Source organism: Tenrec ecaudatus, chromosome 16, assembly GCF_050624435.1.
Source record: "Tenrec ecaudatus isolate mTenEca1 chromosome 16, mTenEca1.hap1, whole genome shotgun sequence".
NCBI lineage: Eukaryota > Metazoa > Chordata > Mammalia > Afrosoricida > Tenrecidae > Tenrec > Tenrec ecaudatus.
Genome location: NC_134545.1, coordinates 49,923,423 through 49,948,877, shown reverse-complemented (window position 1 = coordinate 49,948,877; position 25,455 = coordinate 49,923,423). Strand labels below are relative to the sequence as shown.

Below are 25,455 nucleotides of genomic sequence, written 5' to 3'. Positions count from 1 at the left end.
GCACACCAGCCTATGTGATCATGAGGTGTCAATGGGATCAGGTATCAGACATCAAAGCCCCAGAACAAAAAATCATATCCAAGTGAATGAGGGGGAGTGTGGAATGGAGACCCAAAGCCCATCTGGAGACAATTGGACATCCCCTTACAGAAGGGTCACAAGGAAGAGATGAGCCAGTCAGGGTGCAGTATAGCACCCATGAAACAACTTTTCTCTAGTTCAGTGGTTCTCAACCTTAATGACGCGACCTGTTAATACAGTTCCTCATCTGTGACCCCCCAACCATAAAATTATTTTTGTTACTACATAAATCTAATTTTGCTACTGGTATGAATTGTAAATATCTGATACGCAGATATTTTCATTGTTACAAGTTGAACATAATTAAAGCAGTGATTAATCAATAAAACTGTAAAATATTTATTTCTAATTACAAATAAAATTTTCGTGTAGCATGGGTAACCTTGTCTTCATGCCAGGTACTCATGTGAGCGTATCTACATGTGGGCAGACCCGCCTGGAGACGGAGGGGAGCAGTGTCTCTGTTCCTAAGACCATCAGAAATATGTTTTCCGATGACCTTAGGTGACCCCTATGAAGGGGTCGTTCGACCCCCAAAGGAGTCATGACCCAGAGGTTGAGAACCACTACTCTAGTTCTTTAATTCGTCCTCTAACCCCCCCATCCCCTGCCCCACTATCATTGACCCCAATTCTACCTTACAAATCCTGCTAGACCAGAGCATGTACACTGGCACAGATAAGAGCTGGAAAACAGGGAATCCAGGACAGATAAACCCCTCAGGACCAATATTGAGAGTAGCGATACCAGGGGGGTAATGGGAAGGTAGGGGGAGAAAAAGGGGAACTGATTACAATTATCTACAAATAACTCCAGGGGATGGACAACAGAAAAGTGGGTAAATAGAGACATGGGTCAGTGTAAGACATGGGGCGGGGGGGTGTACAAATTACCAAGAGTTCATTAAGGAGGACGGGTTGGGTAGGAGGGAAAATGAGCTGATACCAAGCGCTCAAGTAGAAAATGTTTTGAAAATGATGATGGCAACATAGGTACAAATGTGCTCGACATAGTGGATGGATGTATGAATTGTGATAAGAGCTGTATGAATGCCCAATAAAATGATATTTTTAAATTTTATTTAAAAAATACTGAACAGGGTAAAAAAAAGAAAGGCTGGCCCATGCTTCCCCAGCCCCCATTACCTTGCATGGAGTCGGTGCTTTTAAATGTCTGTTTTTGCTGACCCCAAACAGATTGCCCTGAAGATAGAAGAATCTACAACCTGAGACCAAGTAAGTGACACAGTAATTTTATTGGGGGCAGGAAAGCGCAGGGTTTTGTCTCTTGGCCTGGGCCTTAGTTCCTAGTTAAGACTTCACGCCCCACCCCCAGCCCATCACAGCTTCTTGGGAAATGATTTAGACCGGCCCAGCTGAGCAAGAAAAGCAGGACTTGCAAAAAACGGGAAGAGGTACTAACAGGCCCTCACGGAGGAAACTAGGGAGTGGCGGAGGGGGCTGGCAGCGAAGTAGGTCATCTTTGCACAGCAAGGACCCACCCGCAATGGGCAGCACAGCAACATGGACTGGGTGAGGTGACTCGGCAGGACCCAGGATGCCCCAGCTGCCCCCTCTCCCCCTGAGGAATGAAAAGGAGGGGCAGGCCCTATGTCATGGTCACTGCCACTTGTTCAATGAAGCTGGCCAGGTTTATGTCCCGCTCCGAGAGGCCTGCACACTCATGGGTGCTCAGCGTGATGTGGACCTGAAACAAAAGCAGACATGCAGGCCCAACTGACTACCGATGTCCCTCACAAGCAGGAGAGCATCACGGGCTGTCCGGCTGACGGCTCCAGAGGAGCAGCTCACTGTGCCCCGTGCGTTGCCTGCTTGATGGGCTGTGACAGGTCTGTAACAAGGGTACAAAGCTGGTTTTCAAGAACAACCTAAAAGCTCAAATCAGACCAAAGACCAACTCTAGTCTCAAATCTATCCATTTATAGACAGTCTCTTCCAAGCTTTACTGTTCGTACAAATAGCTCAGCATAGCTTTTGGCAAATGGGAGGCACTTAACGTGGGTTTTATTGACAGTCTGATTTGTCTGCTGGGCCTGGGCATTGCGTTCTTCATTCAAGTTTCTTTTCCATCCTTTCATCCTCCAGAAAGACAGAATCTACTTAGAGGACCAACAGTGAGTAGTTTCATGGCCCCGCATCCCACAGCCTTATCTTCCTAGGTTGTGCCTTTGTAATGTCTACTTTAACGCAAATCTGTCCCAGTGTTTGACTCTGCATTTCCTTCACCGGCAGTGAGACTGGGTATTTCCCGGGGGGTGTCTGTGTTGAAGTCTTCTGAGTCAGGAAGTGATGGGTGAGGCAAACTGAGTGGAGAGCTAACCCAGGTGTGAGGAGCTGGGCTTCTCACAACTCCGGCATCACTCACCTTATTGTAGACGTTAAACCATTCAGGATGGTGGTCCAGTTTCTCCGCTTGCAGGGCCACCCTGGTCATGAACCCAAAAGCCTATCAGGTGAAGGGAGGAGCCCTGGGTTAGCATGCTTAGAGCGAAGAGCAGCTTAAGGCCTCAGGGCCAGAAGACAGACTCACCTAGGACAAGGAAGGCCTTTGAGCTGCCACCGCCTACCTTTGCCATCCTGCCACCGTTCAGTCTTGAGTTTACTTATGTTTTTAAAAAAAATCACCCTCTCGGGGGCTCTTACATCTCTTAAAACATTCCATGCATCAACTGTTTCAAGAATATTTGTACATACGTTGCCATCATCATTTTCTAAACATTTACTTTCTGTTTGCGTCCTTGTTATCAGCTCTTCTTTTTTACCTCCCTGCCCCATTTTCCCATCCTCCTTGTTTTCATATCTTCACTGACCATTGTCGCCCTTCACCCATATTTCTGTTATTCGTCCCCATGGAGGGGGGAGGGAATTATGTGTCTATCATTGTGATCGGTTCCCCCTCCTCCCCTCTTCTCCCTACACTCCTGGTATCGCTACTCCCATTTCTGTTGCTAAGGGGCTTATCTGACATGGATTCTGTGTGTCCTGAGCTCTTATCTGTACCAGTGTACATGCTTCGGTCTAGCCAGAACTGAAAGGCAGGACTAGGGTCATGGTGGTGGGGTGGGGTGGGGGGGTGAGGAAGCTTCAAAGAACCAGAGGAATAATGTGTGTTTCATTGGTGCTACACTGCACCCTAGTTCACTCATCCTTGGTTGAAGGGTGTTCTATTGTCGACTGATGGGTTTTGGGTCTCTGCTCTAACACCCTCATTCTCAACAATTTTTTGTTTGTTTTGGGTTTTCTAGTGCCTGCTACCTGGTTCTGTCGACACCTCATGATCACACAGGCTGGTGTGCTTCTTCCATGTGGGTTTGTTGCTTCTCTGCTAGATGGCTGCTTGTTTGATGTCAAGCCTTTAAGACCCCAGACGCTATATCTTTTGATAGCCGGGCACCATCAGCTTTCTTCACCACATTTGCTTATGCACCCATTTTGTCTTCAGTGATCATGCTGGGAGGGTAAGCATCACAGAATGCCAGGTTGTTAGAACAAAGTGTTCATGCATTGAGGAATGGCTTGAGCAGAGGCCTAACGTCCGTCTACTTACTCAGTGCATTGCCATATGAATACATGTACCTAGGCCAATGCCTCTCTTTATGAAATTAATATATTTACATAAGTGCACACCTATGTTTATACCCCTATCCATGGCTTTGCTTCCTAGATCTTTCCTGTTTCCTTTTACCTTCCTTCAGTCCCACCATCATGTTTACCCTTCTTCTGCCGCTGAGTAATTTCTCCCAGATTGCTGTTGCTCCAACACCACCGGGATCTCTATGTCCTCTAGTTGTTGCTTTTAATTCCCTAGTTGTTCCCCTGTCTATGGTATTGTTTGCTCATCTCTCCCTTCCCCGCCTTCTCCTCCCTCCAGGTACCATTGCTTTCCCATGCCTTTTCGTGTCCTGTTCTACCAGCAGGAGCAGCGATGCCATCTTGAGTCCTGCTCCTCAGCCTTGAGCTTCAGGCAGCCTTTCGGCAGTAGGAAGGCAATCTTATTAAGTTGGAGGCGCTGGAAGAGGATGGCTCTTGGCAAGTCTCTGGCCACCTACTAACATGTCCTAACATCCCTGCTTCCTTGGCCTCCAAGAGCATTCTCCTGTGGCTTACTGCCCGCAATAAACTGGGTTTAGTATCACATCTGCGTGTCATGCTACCAAGGCTCAAAGAGCAAGATAATGCCCAGGAGGAGGGCCTCCCCAGCCCTAGTCTCCAGCTGGTCCCAGCCTGATCCCATACCCTATTGAAGTCTTTGAAGTGGAACTGCTTGAAGATGGCATCACGACCTTCCAGTTCATTCCAGCCCACAGCCCTCAGGTTTGGCAGCAGCTGGTCCCTCTCCTCGGCACTCAGCCTGTGTGCTTTCCCGGCCTAGGAGAGGAAAAAGCAGAGGCCCAGGGCACTTCTTTTTACAGGTCAAACGAGAGGGGGTGGGGTTGGGGTTGGGAGGGGATATTGCCTCCCTTGGCTGTCCTGGGCGCATGCTGACATGTTCAAAGGGCAGCTAGTCTGACCAGGAGGTCAGGAGGGTGGGCTCTGCTCAGGAGGTGGGGTTCTTGCTCACTCACTGATAGGTTCTTAGGTTTGGGCTCATACGTGCCACTCAGATAAAAAAATAAATAAAAATAAATCCACGTGTATAATGCAAGTGACTGGGAGGAGGCCATTTGACTGAACAAAACCCTTCCTAACCCTCCAACGTCTTCCAGAGGCCCACCCCGCTCCTGAACAAAGTCACAGAACAAGCAAAAGCCACGGCAAAGCCAGCTGCAAGTCGATTTGTTCGGAGACCATCTTTCAGGAAACGAGTCCCCCCAACTCCCAGCCTGCTCTTTCCCTTACCTGGCTTTTCTGTCCACCCCAGGCCCTGCCCTGACTCTAGAGATTCTGAGGCCTCCCAACACTCAAAACCAAATGCACTGCCACGGCACCAACCCTCACTCATGGCAACCCTACAGGACGAGGGAGAAGGGCCCCTCTGGGTCTGAGACTGAGCCTCTCCTTTCTCCCGTGATACAGCAAGTGGCTTCGAATTACTGACCTTGCCGTTCATAACCCAACATGTAAGCACTATGCTGCCAGGGCTAAAGCATTTAGCCTCCTAGGGAGGGGAAATGGTGTGTCTCTGGCTCCCTCCCACCACTAGTCAAGACAGCCCAGGCAGTGTTCTCAGGGGTGGGGGTGAGGGTGGACCATCTGCAGAAGTATGCCGATTCCTAGGTGCTCGGGGGCCTGGTGAAGAAACCAGCATTTCAGGCATGCCCGGGTGCTCCATAGCACACTGCAGTTGGTAACCACTGGTACTGCCCCTCTCACCTGGCCCCAAGCTGCTGGGCCTCAGTTCCTCAGATCTGCCATCTTTTCTATTCAGGCAGTTCCTCTAGTCAGGCTCAGCACAGCCCCGGGGAGTGGGAGTCACTTGGCTAAAGGAAACTGGCATACCCTGCCCCTCCACTCCATCCTGTAAGGTGAACAGTGTCCCCAGGGAGACCCGAGTGCCTTCAATCAGTCATACAAAATCAGAAGAGTGCCACTGGCCCAGGGATACAGCTCCAGTAGGCAGGCAGGGCGGGAAAGCTGGCTGCTGGCTGGGTAGATGTGGAAACGAGGACGGGGGTTGAGTGCTGGTGCATTGTGGGGACTGAGATTTATGTCACAGAGCAAAATATGTATGACTGGGAAGCCAGCTTGCTCTGTACGCACCGAAAAGTCGATAAAAAGGCAAAACCCATGCCACAGGCCATGTGCTGATGATGCTAATGCCCACAGGTATTACACCATTCAGGACAGGAGCTGACCCCCGAGGGAATGGAGGTCTGTTCTGCCTAGCAGGAGCTAGGTCTAAGAGCTTCTGGGATCCCAGGATTTCAAATGCAGAGAGAAAACCCACTGCTGTGGAGCTGATTCTGACGCACAGTGACCCTGAGAGAGCAGGGTTACCCCTTCGGGTTTCAGAGACTGTACATCTTTATGGGAGCAGGCAACCTGATGCTCCCCCTGACAACCTGCTGGGCGGTTTGAACCACCGAAGTTGAGGTTAGCAGCCCATAAAAACTACCCAAAGACAGAAACAGAAGTACTAAACTGAAAGGGAGTCCAGTAAGCTGGAGGGACTGAGGGATACTGACTGGGCCACCAGCCTGTGGGCTCCGCTGACAGGGCTGGTTCAAGCCCAGATTCTGCCTTTATCGCCACGTGGCACATCACCGCCCTTGGATGCAACCAGAAAACGGACAAACACGTCTACAGAGTGAGGGGTTCATGGGACTAGCTGATAAACTGCACTCTGACTGCACCCTCACAAGACCCAAACCCCGGGTAGTGGTAGGTGCAGAGGGCAGGGGCTGAGAGGCCTGGAGGACACTGGTCTTTCAGATGTTCACTTTCCCTCCCTCCTGAAAACTAGCTTTCTCTCCAGACAGATGGGTTTGGCCCCTCTCTTCCGACTATGGAGATGGCAGTATTTACTGGGCATCCCTTGTTCCACCCCATCTCTATTCCAGAACATGCCCTTATCACGGCTAATCGGCTATTACACTGGGCCCATGTATCCAGGCAACCAGATAGGAAGTCGGCCCTGGCATCTGGATCCGCTGTTCACTCCTGTGGGTCTGAGAGGGGTGGGCGAGTGCTGGTCACACCCCCAGTGCCTTTGGCCCACGGGATCACAGAGGTGGATGGGGCCATGTTCCGCCAGTAAGTGAAAGGCAGGCTTGGCTTCAGGATGGGTGCACCAAGGGTTACTGATCACCCTCCCCCTACATCTGTGTCCTCCAAGGCCTCAGGGCATCTCACCGCCCCTACCCTCAAGCCCCTAGGCTTCAAAAGGTCCTCCCAGAGGTCCCTGAAGTGCTGCCTGCCCTGATACATTTGGGCTTGTTTAGTGAAGTGCGCTTGTCCTGGCTGACCCTCGGGCTAGCAGTCTCCTCCCAGGCAGAGGGTCAAACTCTCGGCGGCAGTTCAGCCTGAAATCTGGGGCTCGGATCATGTCATCCATTGCTGGGGTCAGACGGAGTGGGGGACAACCCTACCCCTCAATATAACGAATGGGGTGGACTCTAGGGCTTGCACGCGCACGCGAGGGACACACACACACACTCCGGCCCAGACCTTTCCCTCAATATAACAAATGGGGTGGACTCCAGGGCTTTGGTGGGGGGAAGGGAGGGAGTGGCACCCTCCCAACCTCTGCCCACCGCCCCGCCCCCAGCATGGCTGCGAAGGGAGCACTAGTCTGGGAATCAGGGCTAGGCCTGGGGTCCAGTTCACTGTAATCCCACAGGGCACTGGCCTTCTGGGAGTCCCAGCCTCCACTCGAGCACCCCCAGGCGGGTGTGGAGGGGTGGAAGTGCGACAGGACCCCGAGCTGCAGCTGTGATACCGGAAACGCCCCCTTTCTGGGCCAGAGCCGGCAGGTCTGCAGGGGCCCCCAGTGCCTCCTCCCCCTGCCTCCCGACCCTGTGACCAGCCTGGGCCCAGCGACCCCGGCTCAGCGCCCTCCTCTCACCATGTCTGAACGCGGCGGGACGCTGGCGAGCGGCTGGAGGCTGGCCCAGAGCGAGCGTGAGCGCCAGCGAGCGAGCGCGCGGGGCCAGCGGCCTGCAGGGCCTGCCAGGGCCGCCCCCGAGCCCGCCCCGGCCGGGGAGGAGCCTGCGGCCAGCCGGCTAGCCTCTCCGCGACGCCCGCGCCCGCGCCGCACCCACCCAAGGGGTAATGATTAAAGGCCAGCCTGGCGCGCTCGCCAGACCCAGCTCCACTACAGCACTTCCCTTTCCTCTGAGCGCCACCATCGGTGGACCTCAAGGTCAGCAGTTCAAAGACACCAGTCACCTTGCGGGAGACAGACAAGGCTTTCTACTGCTGCAGTCTCCCAGAAACTCAGTTCTCCTCCGCCCTCTAGGATTGCCACAGGTGGGCATCAACTCAACGGAGTGAGTTTGCTTCTTTGGTTTGGTCTGAAGCCTGTGGTACCACGTAACAGCTTTGTGACCCTGGCAAGAAGGTCCTCGGGTTTTAGAAGGCCTGTTGACATAGAATAAAGTGCCCACATTTACAGTGTCTTGGAAACGCACGGGCAGTTCTACCTAGCCCATATAGGGTCTCCAGGAGTGGGCATGGACTCGTTGGCAGTGAGTTTGGGTTTTCTTTGGTTTTGACGTGTGTACCTCGGTCACATCGTCAGCACCACACTCAATTTCGGAACTTACCGTCACCCCCGAACCTGCCGGCCCTGATCTGGCCCCTGTCACTGTGGACCGGCTTGTGTTCGCTGCACTTTCTGTACATGTAACCATGCACCGTGTGCATATACGATCTCCCCCGTAGTCTGGATCCCTTCGTGTGGTTTAACTGCTGTGAGGATCACGCATGTTGTGGCATGGATTAATAGGCTATTGTCTGCCAGTCAGCTCACGGAGAGCCCAAATTTGCCAGTAGAACTGATAGGTTTCTCAAGTGGGTAAGACCTCGGTTCTTGGCTTTGCACGAGAAATAATACATGCTGAAGCCTGGTTTGTCATCCAAGTGGGTTTTTATAAAAGATGAGAGAAGCTTCAGGTTTTATAGTCTCAAAAGAGTACATGCTATTTCAGGGCACCGTTCCAAACCACACGGCACTGGGGGCCCACCACTGAACACGGGCAACCTGGTAGGACTGTGAGCCCACACGTAGGACCTGAGGCCAGAGAGCACAGCAAAGCCCAAGTGCAGAAGCGGGGTAAAGAAGAGACTGTCTTCCCACTGCCAGAGTATTTTAAACCTCTGGCAGGTGAGGCGTGGTGGAAGGTATTGGTCAACCCCCTTGGCTGAATGAAGCCCACCTGGGTAGGGTCATGAGCCTGGGCCTAGTTTGGGCCGCCCAAGGGTAATGCCCATCTGACATGGGGTCTGACTTTGAGCAGGCCCAGTTAAAGTCTTAATGGGTGGCTAATGATCACCCGATTTTTCTTCCCAACCTCCTGTAGGGGGCCTGGGCAGGCAATGCAGGGACCCCCCCACCCCACCCCCTGTCCCTGGCTGGATACCTAACAGAGCTATGGCTGGAATCTTATAGCAGTGGGTAACTGGGACCCTCTACCTAGTGGAAGGCAGAGGCAAGGGCACAGCCAGGTGGCTTCCAATAGTGAGGCGCCACATGCTAGCCATGCGCAACACTCAGGGAGCCAGCAGGCAGCAGCGGCGCCTTTTACTGGACCCCACTGTCTGTGTAGTTGGCTGGTCTTTCTTTGTATGGATAGGCCACGGTTTGTGTACGCATCCATCTGTTGGGGAGGGGGGGCAGTTGGGTCGCTTCCTATTTGGGGCTACTTCATGCTGCCGTGCCTATTTGCGTGGAAGACTTTTGAATGGGCATATGCCTTCATTTCTCTTGGCTAAGTACTTACAAGTGAAAATCATGACTCAGTCTTAAAGTCGATGTACGGTTCTAACGTTGTGGGAAACTGCCGAACTGTTTCCCCAAGTGATGCTATCATTTTACAGTCTCGGCAGCCGCCCAAGAATCCCAGTTCTCCCACAACCTCGTTTGGACACGGTATGGTTGGTCCCTGTAATTTTAGCCAGTCTGATTGACATGTAGTCATTTTCCCTTTGAGTTCCCCTACTGGCTGATGATGTTGAAGACCTATTTCTGTATGGGCTTATGTGCAGTAGGTTAAATAGGCTCAAATTTCTTGCCCGTGCAAACTCTGAACAAGCAAGCAAACAAACATACGAACTGGATTATTTCTTTATTGAGTTTTGAGAGTGCCCTGGTGGTACAGTGGTATGTGTTGGGCTAAGATCCAAAGGGTCCGAGGTTGGAAACCATCAGCCATTCCTCGGAGAAAGAAGGGTCTTTTGACTCTTGTCAGCAGCCACAGTCTCAGAAATTCGCGGGGCCAGTCTTGCCCTATCCTACAGGGCTGCCATGAGTCAGCCTCAGCTCAACGGCAGGGAGTTTGGTTTAGTTTTCATTTGTTCCGGATAGGAGCCCCGGCGCGGCTGCTAACCGCAAGGTCAGCCTCTGGAAACTGCCAGACTCACGGGGCGTTCTGTGTCGCAAGGCAGAATTGCCTGATGGGGTTTTCTTGAGTTGAACTTTAAAGATTGACAGCCTTGGAAACCCACACAGGGCTGTTCTCCTCTGAGGAAGGTGCCACTGAGTCAGAATGGGTTCTATGGCGGTGGATTATTCTGGATACAAGGATTTTATCAGCTGCATGGTTTACATATATCTTGTTTGCATACTTTTAGAGTGTCTTTCAAAGAGCAACGGTTCTTGATTTTGATACAATTCAATTGATGAACTGCTCCTTTTATGGCCTACGGGGCCTGCTGGGGTGAGTTACACGGGGGCGGGGCGCTCACAGCAAGCTCAGCATTCGGAACCCAGCAGCCCCTGTGGGAAGAGACAGGGTCGTTGTGAACTGGAATCAGCCCGGTGGCAGGGAAGTTTGCTCTGGCGTTTTATCTTGGTGTTAAGGAGCCCTAGTGGTGCTGTCAGCTAAGCGTTGGACTGCTAACTGCCAGGTCCATCTTTCAAAGCCCCCAGTGGGAGAAAGAGGGCGGTGTCTGTTCCCATCAATATTTGCAAAACGTTGGAGCTCCTGTGAGTGCGCATTGGCCCGATGGCAGGGTGTTTACGCTAATGTTACTGTGAGAAATCTTTGCCTCGCCCAAGGTCACGCTTCTCTGAAGTTTTCTTCTACAAGTTTAGTGATTTTTGGTTTTACATTTAAGTGTATGATCCGTTGAGTTGATTTTTTTATACACTGGGATTTTAAAGACCCAAATTCACTTTTTGCATATGTACATCCAATTGCTCCTTTCTCCACTGAATTGTCTTTGTATCTTTATAAAAAAAATCAATTGCCCTTATATGGATGAGTGTATTTCTGGGATCTCTATTTGGTTCCCTTGGTCTATTTGTCTCTCTTGATACCAATACTGTACTGTCTTAATTACTGAAGCTTATTAATGTCTTGAAGTTGGGTTGTGCATATCCTGTAGTATTTATCAGTTTTTCTATTAACTTTCTATCCTGATACTCCAATTTTGTCTCTCTGCCCCACCAAGCAGCCTTTCCAATGTGTTAATGTGTATTTTTGTTGGGCACATCCTTGTAAAATGTTATTGTTGTTCATTTATGTAAGTAGCATTCTGGTGTGTATCTCATTCTGTTTCTTGTAAAACAGGGTACTTAGTGGAAAATTAACCCATCCGCGCTGCTATATGTACATTTACATCTGTAGATATATGAAGAAGAGGCACTCCCCCTCAAAAAAAAATCTTAATTTCTCTGGGTAGGGTGGCGCTTTAGTACACATCCCTCCCATCAGGTGAGCATGCAGCACTCGCACTGAGTTAGTGCACCTGATGGCATCGCCTGGGAAGGTTTTCTCTGGTCACAGTGAATTTCTTTGTAAAAGCAGTTTCGTTCAAACCTGCTTGTTTCTGTGATGGCTGCTTTAAGAGAACAGCGTGCAGCTGTGAAATTGTGTCTCCTGCTTGGGGAAAAAATGCCACAGAAACGGCTGTGATGTTGAACACAGCTTACAAGGACAGCGCTATGGGAAAAACTCAAGTGTACGAAAGGTAGACTGTCCGTTGATGACAAACCTCATTCTGGATGTCTGTCAACTTCCCAAACGGATGAAAATATCAACTTGTAGTACAATTGGAGTTCATTCTGCCAAGCCAGACTGTTAATCAAGCTTTCAATTTAGAGATTCTGAAAAGATGGCATAATCGTATGTGACAAAGAAAAAGGCCTGATTCATGGCCGAGTGGGGTGGGGGAGCTGGTTTTGCCACCACTGCAGTAGACTCGCCCACGCAGCCATCTCAGTGCGCCAGTTTTTGGACAAAAACAGCATGCCTCTCTTCCCCACGCACCTTACTCACCTGACCTCGCTCCACGCAACTTCTTTTTGTTTCTGCTAATGAAGAGGGACAACAATGTGACTATGTAGAAGAGGTGAAGGGAAAAAAACGCTGGAGGTGCTGTCAGCCATCCAAGCATGAAGTTTGCAAAATGTTTACGAGATTGGAATCACAGATTTGACAAACATGTGTACATGGTACACACACACAAAGCAAACCAACCAAGAATGACGCTGCAGTCACCGGCCTCAAGGGTCTGTGGGAGTGTTTCCTAGGGCACGTGACCTAGGACACCTTCACAATCCAGCAGCCTTCCTTATGGGCACACGAGCTACCAAACAGCTCCATGTGCTGTCCTGATGGCTGCCCCAGGCCGCCTTCCCACCTGCAGGGAGTGAGGGTCCCTCAGGCAACCACGGCACACTGCCACTGCTTATAGCCACTGCTTTCTTCTGTGCCAGGCGAATTGGTCTGAACGAGAGCTCCGGGTTTCACTGTGCGCCTCTCTGCTTACAGAGGAATCTGAGAGCCTCCTCACACGCTTGTTACAATTTGGGACTTACTATTTGCAAGTTGCTCTTTAATATCCTGGCCCATTTTTAGAAAACATTAAATGTTTTCTCTCTCTCTCTCTCTTTAGTTGTGGGAGTTGATATTTAGACATTAATTGCCTGTCAGTTTTAAATATTGCAAATATCTTCTCAATCTTACCATTTGTATGCCAGCTTCTCCGTGATGTCCTTCATTGACAAAAATCTCATATTTCTATATTATGTGATTTGTCTCCTCCCCTCCCCACCGTGCCTCTCCTGATGGGGCTGTTGAAGCTTTATTTGATAAACTTTATTGATAAACTCCTGCCCGTGCTTGGTCACACCAAACAAGATTTTTGCTTTTCTTCCCTTAGCTTTCAGGATAACTGGAAGGCCCATTGGTGATTGGTGGTCGCCAGTGAATCAATCCCGACTTACGTTTCAACGTAGAGTTGCCTGACTGGGTTTTCTTGGCTTATGTCTTCAAAGCAGATTGGCACGGTCTGTCCCCCAGGGGGTTGCTGGGCGGTTCGACCAACCGCCCCATAGGAGAGCCATGAAGGGCCCACTGTGGCACCACCTTGCTCTCTGCCACTGGGGCCTCTCTGACTCCTAGTGATCCAGCAGGGCAGGACAGACCAGGCGGGTTTCCTAGACGATCTCCTGATGGGAGAGGAGCACCTGTCTTTCTCCTTCCGAGCGGCTGGGGGCGCTCCACTGAGGGATCTAATGTAAGTCTTAGGTGTGAACGTCCACCAGGACTTACCTGCTCGTGCCACCGCGTGAACCATGTTTCGGAACATCAGTTTCTCTTTACACGCCTATGTAAGCATCGTGGTCTGGCTTCTCTGGAGCACCCGTCCTAACACGTGATCTTCCCCGCCCTTTCCCAGACTCCCAAAGGATGATGACTGGCACATTCCTGACTCCCACAGGTTGGCTGGCCTTCTGCCTTACATGCAGTACCTTCTCAGGAAAGAATTCCCAAGTCCGTGTGTGCGTGTGTGTGCGTGTGTGTGTGTGTGTTCGTTTGAGGTAGCAGCTGAGCAACAAAATAAATGATATTTAAGAAATACTGCTTCACAATGACAACTCTGAGGCTAACATGCATGATCGTGACTGTCAGTTATCGTTAAGTTGGTTCCATCTCGGGGCCACTCCACGTACAACCGGATGGGACATTGGCCAGTCCTGTGCCACCTGCCACCTGCCACCACAGTGTCTTGACAGTGTCAGCACAATGCTGCGGCCACCGTCTGTTTGGACAACCTTCTGTGGTGGGAGATAGCCCTATCATCCAGCATTCCATTGGACAGTAGTCTGTTGTGACCCTACGTTTAGAAGTAGATCCTCAGGCCTTTATGTCTGTCGTAATCTGGAAGCTCTACTGAAACCCGTTCACCATGGTGACCTGCTGGTACTGGAAACACCAGTGGGATCGCTTCCCCCTTTGGAGCAACATGCAAGCCATCGCAGTATGGCAGCTTGACAGGCTAGTGGTGGGAATGGCTAATGCTTTGTCAGGCCTTGTGCTAAGAATTCTTGTAAAAGCCTTTAGTCCACAGGACAACCTGTTCATAGTAAACTAGCAAACAAAGCCAATTGTTTTGGTCTATGAACAGTCTGGTGGCCGAGAATCAAGAGGGAAATCAAAACCCTCTCCCCGCCCTGAGTGGGCTCGTAACTGGCTCTGAAAAACAGCCCAAATTCTGAAGCCCGCTTCCTTCACTTGCTTTAGTGGGGCGATCGTGTGCAAGGTATGTAAGCTGTGGAGGATCAATTTCCTCACATCAACAATAGTTCCTGCCTCGAAGGGTTACTGCAATGATTCTAGGAGACACCTATGGCCCGTGTCCTTTTAGCTCCACACTAAAAACCAAATAACAAAAACCAAACCCCCCAAACCCAACCTCACTGTTGTTAAGTCAAGTCTGACTCATAGTGACCTTGTAGGACAGAGAAGTACTGCCTCTCCGGGTTTCACAGATGGTAACTCTTTTTATTTGTTGTTTTCTTTTATCTTTAAATCATTTTACTGGGGGCTCATACAACTCTTATCACAATCCATACATACATCAATTGGGTAAAGCACGTTTGTACATTCATTGCCCACATCATTTTCAAAACATTCGCTTTCCACCTAAGCCCTTGCCATCAGCTCCTCATTTCCTCCCCTCCCTCCCCACTCCCTACTTCCTCATGAACCCTTGATAATTTATAACTTATTATTTTGTCATATTTTTGTGAATATATAACTATTTGTTGACCACGGTACACCAGTATTTACAATAAAGTAAACAATGTACAATTAATTGGGTTAACATTTTGATTACAACAAAGCTGTTTTTCCTGGCTTTAGCTGAGCTGGAGTAACCCGATACTGAGGAGGTTGAACCTACATGTGAAGAGTGGGCTGGGGTAAAAACAAAACATGCAGGTCATTGGTCGAGGTGCCAAGTTTGTTCACCCATGTATGCAGCAGGTCCTAAGCGGCAGCATCGCTAACCAGCTTAAAAGGGTTTTTTTCACCAGCAAGATCTTAAAACATTCCATGAATCACCTTTTATATAACACAGATTTTAACTTTCTGTAAAAAAAAAAATGGTTAGCTGAAAGGAACCAATGCCCACCTAAAAACCTTTAAGACATCCCACCAATGGTCTAGTTTTCTTTATTTGGGTTGGGAGGTTTTGAGTAGTGGTAAGATTTTTTTTTTTGCACACAGGGACTTTGCAAATAGTTCCATTTATATGATTCTATAGGTGTGGATTTGAGAGAGTTGTTTAATTAATGACTGGATCATTTATTCGATTTAAAAGCCGTGGCTTACAAGTTTCCCTCCCATTTTACTTGACCTGATCTTGTGTGGCTCAGAAGGATAGCAGCCATCCCAGTAACAGGGAGATCCCCAGGGTGGTTCAATGCCATTTTTGTTTAGAACAGTTTTTGGTGGCTGTAAAACAAGATAAAATGTACATATGTATTTATGCAAACACACACAAAAACAAAGACCCAAACATCCACAGTGGTCCTTAGGGCATACAGTTCTGATTCAGTAATAACTAAGTAGAACTTCCAATATTTAGAAAAGCTATGTTGTAATGCAGAGGAAATAATACACCATGTTATCAAATGTTCTTTTCTGATAAATGAAGCAACTACCGAAAGCTTTATTTGTTCAAAGTAACCAGTGCTATTTAGACAACAACAAAGTAACCCCCAAACTCTCCCAGTACTACTGAAAAAAAATCAAACTTGATTTCCATTAGAATGTAGTTATTCTTCTTACTAATAATTCAAAACAGAAACAAGAAAACCCAAAAGAATGCAAACAATTGTTGAGCTTCATCTTTCATCTTCTGGACAAGAATGCCAAGTTAGTCTCTCTTCCTAAAATGCAGTGACAATTGGAGGGCATTTCATGCTTGCCTCTCTTGCCGGCAGCAAGTCTGCCTCATCTGAACCTTTCCATTTCAGGAGAAGCATCAATTCCCCACTGCTGTCTGTCTGTGGCACCAAGTACTCCTTCAGGGTCAAGACCTCTGGCAAAGCCCCTTGGTTTTTCAGTAGTCTCTCTTCTCTTCCTTGATTTGTTGTCATCAGATTCGCTGTCAGATAAAGACTTTATTTTCATACCATCTTTTCTTTACCAGCCTTTTGAGAGTCGAGAAACACTTCAATTAATTCTGGACAATCTAAAGTTTCTTCAGGTTCCCAAGTATTATCAGCATCTGTAAACCCCTTCCATTTTAGGAAATATTCCACCTTCCCATTCACAACACACCGGTCCAGTGCTTTTTCTACCACAAGGTTCAGCCTCTTCGACTTTTCCCCTCTTTCCATTCTGTTTCTTTCCCATTTTTAGCAATGTAGTTTTATCGGAGGCCATTTTTTATTGCAGACTTGAAGACCTATTATTCACCGCCTCCGAGCTGCTCCGGGTCGCGGGTCTGCAGCGTCTCGGGCCCTGTGCGCCTGCAGCTCCTATTTTGTCATATCTTACACCAAGGGTCCTCAGACTTTTTAAACAGCGAGCCAGTTCACTGTCCCTCAGATCGTTTGAGGGCTGGACCATAGTTAAAAAAAAAAACATGAACAAATTCTTATGTACACTGCACGTATCTTACTTTTTTAAGTAGGACAGGTAGCGGCTGCAAAAACACCGGGTGGGCCGGATAAATGTCTTCAGTGGGCCGCACGTGACCCGCGGGCCGTAGTTTGAGGGCCCCTGTCTTACACTGTCTGATGTCTCCCTTCACCCACTTTTCTGTTGTTCATCGCCCAGGGAGGAGGTTATATGGAGATTCTTGTAATCAGTTCCTCCTTTCCAACCCACCCTCCCTCCACCCTCCCAGCATCGCCACTCTCACCTCTGGTCCTGAGGGGTTCATCTCTCCTGGATTCCCTGTGTTTCCAGTTCCTATCTGTACCAGTGTACATCCTCTGGTCTAGCCAGATTTGTAAGAATTCAGATCATGATAGTGGGGCCAGGGGAAGCATTTAGGAACTAGAGGAAAGTTGTATGTTTCATTGTTGCTATACTGCACCCTGACAGGCTCGTCTCCTCCCTGTGACCCTTCCATAAGGGGGTGTCCTACAGATGGGCTTTGGGACCCCATTCTGCACTCCCTCTCATTCACAATGGTATGATTTTTTGTTCTTTGATACCTGATACTGATCCCTTTGGCACCTCGTGATCGCACAGGCTGGTGTGCTTCTTCCATGTGGGCTTTGTTGCTTCTGAGCCAGATGGCCGCTTGTTTACCTTCAAGCCTTTAAGACTCTAGATGCTATTTTGATAGCCGGACACCACATTTCTTCACCACATTTGCTTATGCACCCACTTTGTCTTCAGCGATCACGTTGGGAAGGTGAGCATCGTGGAATGCCAGTTTAGTAGAACAAAGTATTCTTGCGTTGAGGGAGTACTTGAGTGGAGGCCCAATGTCCATCTGCTACCTTAATAGGAAACCTATAAATATATGCACATAGATCTATTTCCCCATCCTTATATATAAACATATTTACATATATACATGCCTTTATTTAGACCTCTGTATATGCCCCTTTCCTCCTAGTTCTTGCCCCTGTTTCCTTTTACTTTCCTCTTGTCCCACTATCATGCTCAGCCTTCATTTGGGTTTCAGCAATTCTTCTCAGTCACATTACCTTTGATCATGCCCTACCAGGCCTCCTTCACCCTCCTCACCACCAATTTGGATCACTTGTTGTTCCCTTGTCCCTGGGTTTGTTAACACCTTTATCCCCACCTCCCCCTCTCCCATTTCCCCCCGGAATTGTCAGTCCCATTGTTTTCTCCTCCAGATTGTTCTTCCTGCCTATCTTATTTAAACAGACCCGTGGAGATAATAACATGCACAAAAACAAGACAGAGCAAAAGCAAGCAACAAAAGAAAATAAAACAAAACAACAACAAAAAGCCAATGACAAAACAAAACACAACAACAACAAAAAGAAAAACTTGTAGTTAGTTCAAGGACTGTTTGTTGGTCTTTAGGAGTGTTTTCTGGTCAAGTCTGTTGGGGCACCAAGTCCTGGCCCCAAAGTCTATTTTTGGTATTCCCTGGGGACTTTGTTGCTCCACTCCCCTTGCTGTTCTGCTCCACTCTCTTAGTGTTTTGCCTCAGTATGGTGGTGTCAGATGGGGCGAAATTCCTGCATTGTGTCTCCAGTGTTGTCCCCTGTTGGGCTATGGGTCAGTGACGGATGTCGTGTCTCATAGTAGGGCCGGCCATATGGTCTTCTCTGTGGATTGGCTTCTCTGAGCGGGAATATCGTCCTCAAGGCTTGGTGGGCCAGGATGTGCTCCACTCTCTCTTCATCTCCGTTCGTGATGGTGACTCTTTATCAGAGTAGAAAACCCTAACTTTTCCCAGCAGAGCGCCTGGTGGTCTCAAACTGCTGACTGAGTGGTTAGCACCCAACTCATAGCCTACTGCTGCCCCAGGGTTCCATGCCTCTGCGGGGGTCACTTGAGGGCTTTGAGCATGGAAGGGACATGAACACAGTAGTGCTTTAGATAAAAAACCATGGGGACCACTGAGGCGGTGGACTAGAGGTCGCCTGCTAGGATCAGTATCTGTAGCCAAAGCTCAGATCGGGTCGATGCTGACTCATAGCGACCCTATAGGACAGGGTAGACCTGCCCCTGGGAGCTTCCGAGATGATAACTCTTTATGAGCGTAGGGAGCCAGTCTTTGTCCCTGTCTGCAGCCCAGACTCGAGTCAGCAGGGCCTGAACTGGGCCGTCGGAGTAGAGAAGGGCTAAACCTTGCAGATGCAGGATCGTGGCACTGAAATTTTTAAAAAATGTATATTTGTCCCGCCACAGGCTGCCCATTTTGCTTCTCTGTGAACTATTAGAATGTCATTGTGGTTTTAGTTTGCATATTCTGGTTTTAAGTAGGGATGACTATGATTGTATAGGTTTTCATCTGTACTTTCTCTCCTGGGAATTACCTGTCCCTCTCCTTTGCCCATTTTTCATTTGGGTTGTTTCCCTTATTGCTCTGTAACATACAGTCCTGTGTCTATTATCTAGGCTCGCCATATCTGACGATCTAGGCTGGTTACTGTACATGGGATATATTTTTCCATTGTGCTTTCTAATTCTTAATCGCTAGCCTGTAGAAAAGGTGTGCATGTGACTTGTTGGTCTTGCCTCCACTCACACTGATGGGCTCCCATATTTCAGGGGACTGGGGGAACCAGTCATGCTTTGTCCCTCTAGGAAGAGCTACGTTGAAGACCAGAAAGCTCCCCAGCCCCCATCACCCCCTACACACACAGCCAGAGGACAGTATTGGAATCCATTCACCTCTGTAGGCCAGGTAGCCCTTACATTCCTCCCTAGTCCAGTGCTCTCAGAGTCCATAACCTGGGGCAACGGGCAGCTTGCATGCACCGACCCCAATCCTAAGATGGCCCATGGCAAGTTTCCTCCTCGCTCTCAACTGCACGTGGCCAGCCGCAGGCAGAGATGGAGATAGCGAGGTGAGAGTTGCATGTGTAAATGCTTCCCACTTCTGGGACATAAGCAGTGTCATTTTATGCCCCTGGCCGTTGAATGGATTCCTACTTAGACTGTCCCACGGGGTTTCTTTCCTTTATTTTTTTCACCTTATAAATGAACAAAATAAGAATCTGAGATTGTGATAGTTCTTTAATTGTCAATTTAATGATTAAGCATGTAGGGGTGGAGTCTAGCCTGTCAATCAGGTCATAGCCAATAAGACTTCTGTGTGGGCATAGCCATCCCCTAAGGATCCTGGAAATTCCGATATTTCCTCCTTGGAGGCAGGAGACTCTCTGCTCACACCCTGGGAGACATAGCAGTTGACAAGACACATGGATCCACTCTGATGCAGCCCTGGATGCTGGAGGTGCAATGCTGAGACTCCTGCCAGCGCTGAGATGTTTCCAATGCCACTGGATCCAAAGGCTTTCCACCCACTGGCCTGTGATCTTCTACATTCGGCGTCATTGCATGTGTTTCGTGAGTCTTAAGAGGACTTTATAGATTGTTATCAGACATATGGGCTAATATCGGACTTATGGACTTGATCTGGACTGGGCTGGGATGTTTTTTCAATGATCAATTGCTCTTGTATAGAAAGCTCTTTCTTATGCACATATGTGTGTCCATGGATTTGTTTCTCTAGTCTCCTCAGACTAACACAAAGATGCACACAACAAACAGAAACTACTAACAATTCCAGCCCACGTTGCCTCAGTCGGTCACATCGCTCTTGCTGGCATCTCGACTGACCTTCTTCCATGAGCCATTCTGTGTTCCTTGGCACTTCATGCACATAGCAGTCAGGGCAGCAGTTCCACCAGATCAAGACGATCGTACCATCTTTACCATGATCCATATTAGGACATCTTCTTTTCCCCCATACTCGTTGTTCTTCATGTAATTTTTTTCAATTTTAACAAAAATATGCACAACAAAACATTCACCACTTCAACCACTTCTACATGTATAACTCAGTGCCCTTGAGCATGCTCCTCATGTTGTACACCATTGTTGCTAGCCCCGTCCACGTCGGCCCTCCATCGGAGGGAGCCCAATGCCTCTGAAGCAAAACCTTCCTCCTTCACCCGTGGCCACCATGGGCCGTTTGGTTTCTTTCTTCTTCTTTTCTTTTAGTGGGTTTTCATGATAGAATATTCATGAAGCATACCCTTCTACAGTTAAAAGCACTTCTAAAAGGAGGTGCATATACATCACTACAGTCAGCTTTAATGCTCCCTCCCCCCTCCTGCATCCATTGATGGCACCCCGACTCTCCTCCCCTTTCCCTCCCCGCTCCCTCCTTCTTGATAAACCGTTGCATCAGTTATTGTCTGTACACATCTACTCCTTCTGTGCTCCCTATACTGGGAGAGAGACCTAACAGAAACAATGAAAAACAAAAACAAACAAAACAGAAAGAAGGAAACAACAGTAATAATATAAAACAAAAGAATAAGAAAGGGAAAAAAAACCACCCACAAGATTTAAAAAGCCAGAGAAGAGATTTCTTTCTTGGACCAATCGAGAAATATTTGAGCATAGAGCAAATTCAGGTTAGCGAGAGAGAGCGCAAGCGAGGTCGACTGACCAGGTGTCATCTTATTCCATGGTTCCATCTACTGTAATCATGTTTACAGAGTTCTCTGCCTGACAGTGAAGCCATCCCAGTCCTTCACCAGGGACCCAATCCAACCAGACACTCTCTGAGGCTCCCATTGTTCTCCAGAACCTTCTACAAATTGGGTGTCACCATGTAAGCCCTGGAACTTTCCCCTTCATCGTATTGGGTTTTGTTTTGGGTATCTGTGGATCACACTAGCTGGTGTGCTTCTTCCATGTGGACTTAGTTGACGCCTCGCTTAGATGGCTGCGTGTTTGACTAGGAGCATTTAAGACCCCCGACACTATTCCAGTTGAAAGCAGGACACCATTTGCTGTTTTCACCACACTTGCTGTAGCACCTTTACCTTCATTGATCTGTTTATGAAAGCCAGTATCACGCAGGGCCATGTTGTAAGAACTATCTGTTCTTGAATTAGGGCCCGAATTACGTGGGAGCCCAGAATCCGTCTGCTTGTCCCAGGTGAGGAAGGACTCTGGTTTACTTTGGCAATCACACTATGACAAAAACAATAAACAAAACCAGAGCCAACACGATCATCAACAACAAGCAAGATCAAACAAAAGATAAAACACACCCAAAACAAAAAAAGAAAAACATTGTCCATCATCCCCTGGGGCTACTGTATTGATGACATCAATAATTTATTCAACGCCGTAGAATTTAAGGTGCTGTTGCTATGAGCAGTTTCTGGGAGTAAATTTCACTTGTGAGCTGCAGTCCGTGAGGTGTTGCTTTGTACAGACTGGTCTCTTAATTGATAGAGCTCTGTTTCCATGGAGCGTGGAGATGGGTGCTAGGGGAACAGTTCCTGCATCATCTCATACCAGGGCAGACCCTGGCCTCTCAGATAAAAGCCTGTCACTAGTGCAGGGGTCACATGGTGGCACCAAATATAGGGTGTGTCTGGGTGTCCTTTCATTGGACACCCAGCAAGCCAGGGGTCCCACCCAAGATCCAACAACTTCCATTTCTACCATCTTGGGGTGGCCACCCCATGCATCCTCACCCATCAGGACATTTTAGTCCTAAGTCCAAGGGTCGTTTTGAGCTGGGCCCAGTTCGTTCAGTTGACCTTACAAGCTGAGTCCTTCTGGTGTGGCCCTTGGGGGATGCCATGTTCCTTGTAAGGCCAGTGTCTAAGGTCATCATAGTGTCCCGTCCATGGTGCTGTTCACCCAGGACCATAGAATCGGGTTTATTCTCCCCTTAGGGTCCCTATGGTTATTGTTCAGCGCCCTTTATGATGTGAGGTTGCTCCTCCCCCTTGACCCACCACACCCATCAACAGGAACATCAGTGCCTCCTCTGAAAGGTAGATGCTCCTGTCCAACTTTCCAGGATGGGTCTCTGCTCATTCCTCTGGAGGGCTGCTGATCCGTCGCAGCCTGGGCTCAGTGTTGTACAGCAACAAGTGGGTGGTCTTCTCCCTTTTCCTCCTTCTGGAAAAAGGAGTGACCCCAGCCAATGCAGGTCTCCTTCCCTGTGATGGTTCTTAGGAAGTGCACATAAGGTGGGGGTGATGGATGATGGGGTGGCCGGTAGGCAGACGTTCCACCCATTTGGGAATTGGTCCCCAGGATTTACCAATTAGTAGTAGTGTACTACAATATTTGTCCTTTTGTGATCACCTAACTTCCCAGAGGGCTTTCCAGGAGCTCTGGCGGTGCTGGCAGTTAATTGTTGAACTGCTAATCACAAGATTGGCAGTTCAAACCCACCAGCCACTCCAAGCAGAAAGATGAGACTATCTGTTCCTGTAAAGATTTACAGTCTTGAAGGACAGATGGACAGGTCTCTGCCCAGGGAAACTTTGAAACGATTCACCTTCCCAGGCCCCCGGGACCACCACCAGGGCTGCTGCTTTCCTCACCCCATGTCCCCCCACCCCCCAGGAGAACGTGGTTACATTCAGAGTGGTCTAGGGCAATGGCTCGTATCCTGGGGAGTGGTGTGAGGGTTGTGAGGATGACTTTGTTTCCTAGAACATTGTTGGGAATATCTGGAGATATGTTTGAGTCTCACAACCCGGCAGGGGAATGCTACTGATGTCTAATGACCAGGGGTGCTGCTCGCCAACCTATAGTCCACAGGACAATCGCTCACAACATAGAATTTACCTGGGTCCAAGTGTCGGATTGAGAAACCTTGGTGAACTTTCTACTTGGTGCCTTCCCCCCCCCCGCCCCCCAGTGGCTTAGAAGAACTTTGAATCAGTCAACATTGCATTGCACAATGTTCTCCAGGAGAAACCTAATGGCACTCATAAAAGAAAGCTACGTACCGACGGTAGAGCAGAAATCCAGAAGCACTTGACCTGTGGAAGGATGCAGCCTGCAGTGGGAGGCCTGATCGATTCTGAGTCTTAACATACATGGAAGTCCAATCACCACTCGAGTTCTTTCTGTTACTTCTCCACGGTGTGCTGACCATTAAACTGGTCGACAATATGGCCAAGCATACAGCCAGAGGGGCAAGCTTTGGGAGCCGGCAATGCCGCAGGAAGACTGTGGTTGAATGTAGATTCACCAGTATGCAGAAAGAGCTCGCACAAGGAACTAGGGAATTTGCCTGGGCATCAGCCTCAAGTGGCCAATCAGATGCATGGTCTCTAAGGGGTTGAGGTGGGGTGGGGCCTCTGGTATTGTTTTGTTGCTACCATGTGACTTTGACTTAAGTTGGCATGATCCTGAGCCAGACCTTAACTACCATGTAGTCAGGGAGCCAAAGCCCAGAACCCACCCTGTAACCCTCTAAACCTGTGATTGTGTGATTTTACCAACCGTGGTCCTTTCCTGGCTTCTGTAGTCTCACCCGTGACACTGGCAGATTGATTTAGCAACAATCATGATCCTGTGACCATTTCCTTTCTTTTCTAGTGTATGTATGAAAACTGTGGCATCCTGGTGTCATAGTGCATTATGCACTGGGCTGCAGACCACAAGGTGAGCAGTTCAAAAACACCAGCCACTTCCTAGGAGAAAGATGAGGCTCACGACCTGTGTAAAGGGTTCCAGTTTCAGAACCCTAGAGGGGCAGGCCTAGCCTGTCCTACAGTGCGCTGTGACTCAGAATCAGCTAGAGGGCAGTGAGACGTAGTCACCTGTCTCCAGGAGAAAGACGAGGCTTTCTGCTCCCATAAAGATTTACAGCAATGGTTCCTGGGGTGAGGTCCAGGCAGTATGGCAGGGGCCAGACCAAATCCAGATATACATATGGTAGCCAACTAAAAAGGAGGGGGACAAAAGAAAAAAAGAAATGGGTAGTGGGAGATCAGGGCACTAACCCACCCAAGGGGAGGGTATTGTTTATATCTCCACAGGGAAAGAGGGACCAGACTTCAACCCAGTGCTCCAAGATGTGAATGCAACATGCTGGCATTAAGCAGGGAACCAGTAGAGAGGTCTGAGGGGCTGGCCCCACTCCCAACTATGTGGACACCTGCCCCTGTCCCCAGAAGAATTTACTTCAGAGGACAGCACTGAAGCTATAGCTCAGGGAGAGGGACATGTCTGATCAGAGCACACGGAAGCAAATGAAGGGGGAGGAAGAGAGAGTGGAGCACATCCTGGCCCAACAAGCCTAGAGGACGATATTCCCACTCAGAGCAGCCAATGCACAGAGAAGACCATATGGCCGGCCCCACTATGAGACACGACATCCCTCACTGACCCAAAGCACTATGGGGGACAGCACCTGGAGACACAGTGTGGGAATTGCACCCGATCTGGCACCATCACATTGAGTCAAAACACTAAGGGTATGCAACAGAACAGCAAGGGGAACAGAGCAAGGAAGTCCGACAGAGTACCAAAAATAGACTTTGGGGCTAGGGTATGCCACCCCATCAGATTCAACTGGAAAACACTCCTAAAGCTCAGCAAACAGACCTTGAACTATACGAACTCCCAATAAAATGATTAAAAAAAAGATTTACAGCCACAGAAACCCTGTAAGTTCAGGTGGAAGCTGAAGAAAATTAAAGCAAGTCCACAAGAGCCAAAATAAAACCTTGAGTGGATCCAGGCTGAGTTTTGAGAGCATCTCAAGAAGAGATTTGACACCTTGAACACTCACGACCGCGAGGTGATGGATGGCCTTGGGAGGACATCAAGAGCACCATACACGAAGAAAGCAAACATAAGAACAGTAGAGAAAGAAATGATCAAGTGAATGTCAGAAGAAACTCTGAAACTTGCTCTTATTCTTAGAGTAACTGTTAAGCCAGGTTGACAAGATAAGCAAATCCAGTGACACTCATATATGTGTGAGAAAGATTTTATATCAAGAAGTGGTTACATAT

The 25,455-nt window shown here is 48.7% G+C and overlaps 1 protein-coding gene across 1 annotated transcript; it reads right to left on the bottom strand.

Moving 5' to 3' along the window:
- Window positions 1-1,317: 1,317 nt before the first annotated feature.
- PCBD1 (pterin-4 alpha-carbinolamine dehydratase 1) lies at window positions 1,318-7,735 on the bottom strand. The gene is made up of 4 exons (XM_075534413.1): window positions 7,606-7,735; window positions 4,338-4,469; window positions 2,467-2,547; window positions 1,318-1,788 (listed from the first exon to the last, which is right to left on the bottom strand). Exons 1-4 carry the CDS (start codon window positions 7,606-7,608, stop codon window positions 1,690-1,692), a joined length of 315 nt encoding a protein of 104 aa, XP_075390528.1. The 5' UTR covers window positions 7,609-7,735; the 3' UTR covers window positions 1,318-1,689.
- Window positions 7,736-25,455: the final 17,720 nt, after the last annotated feature.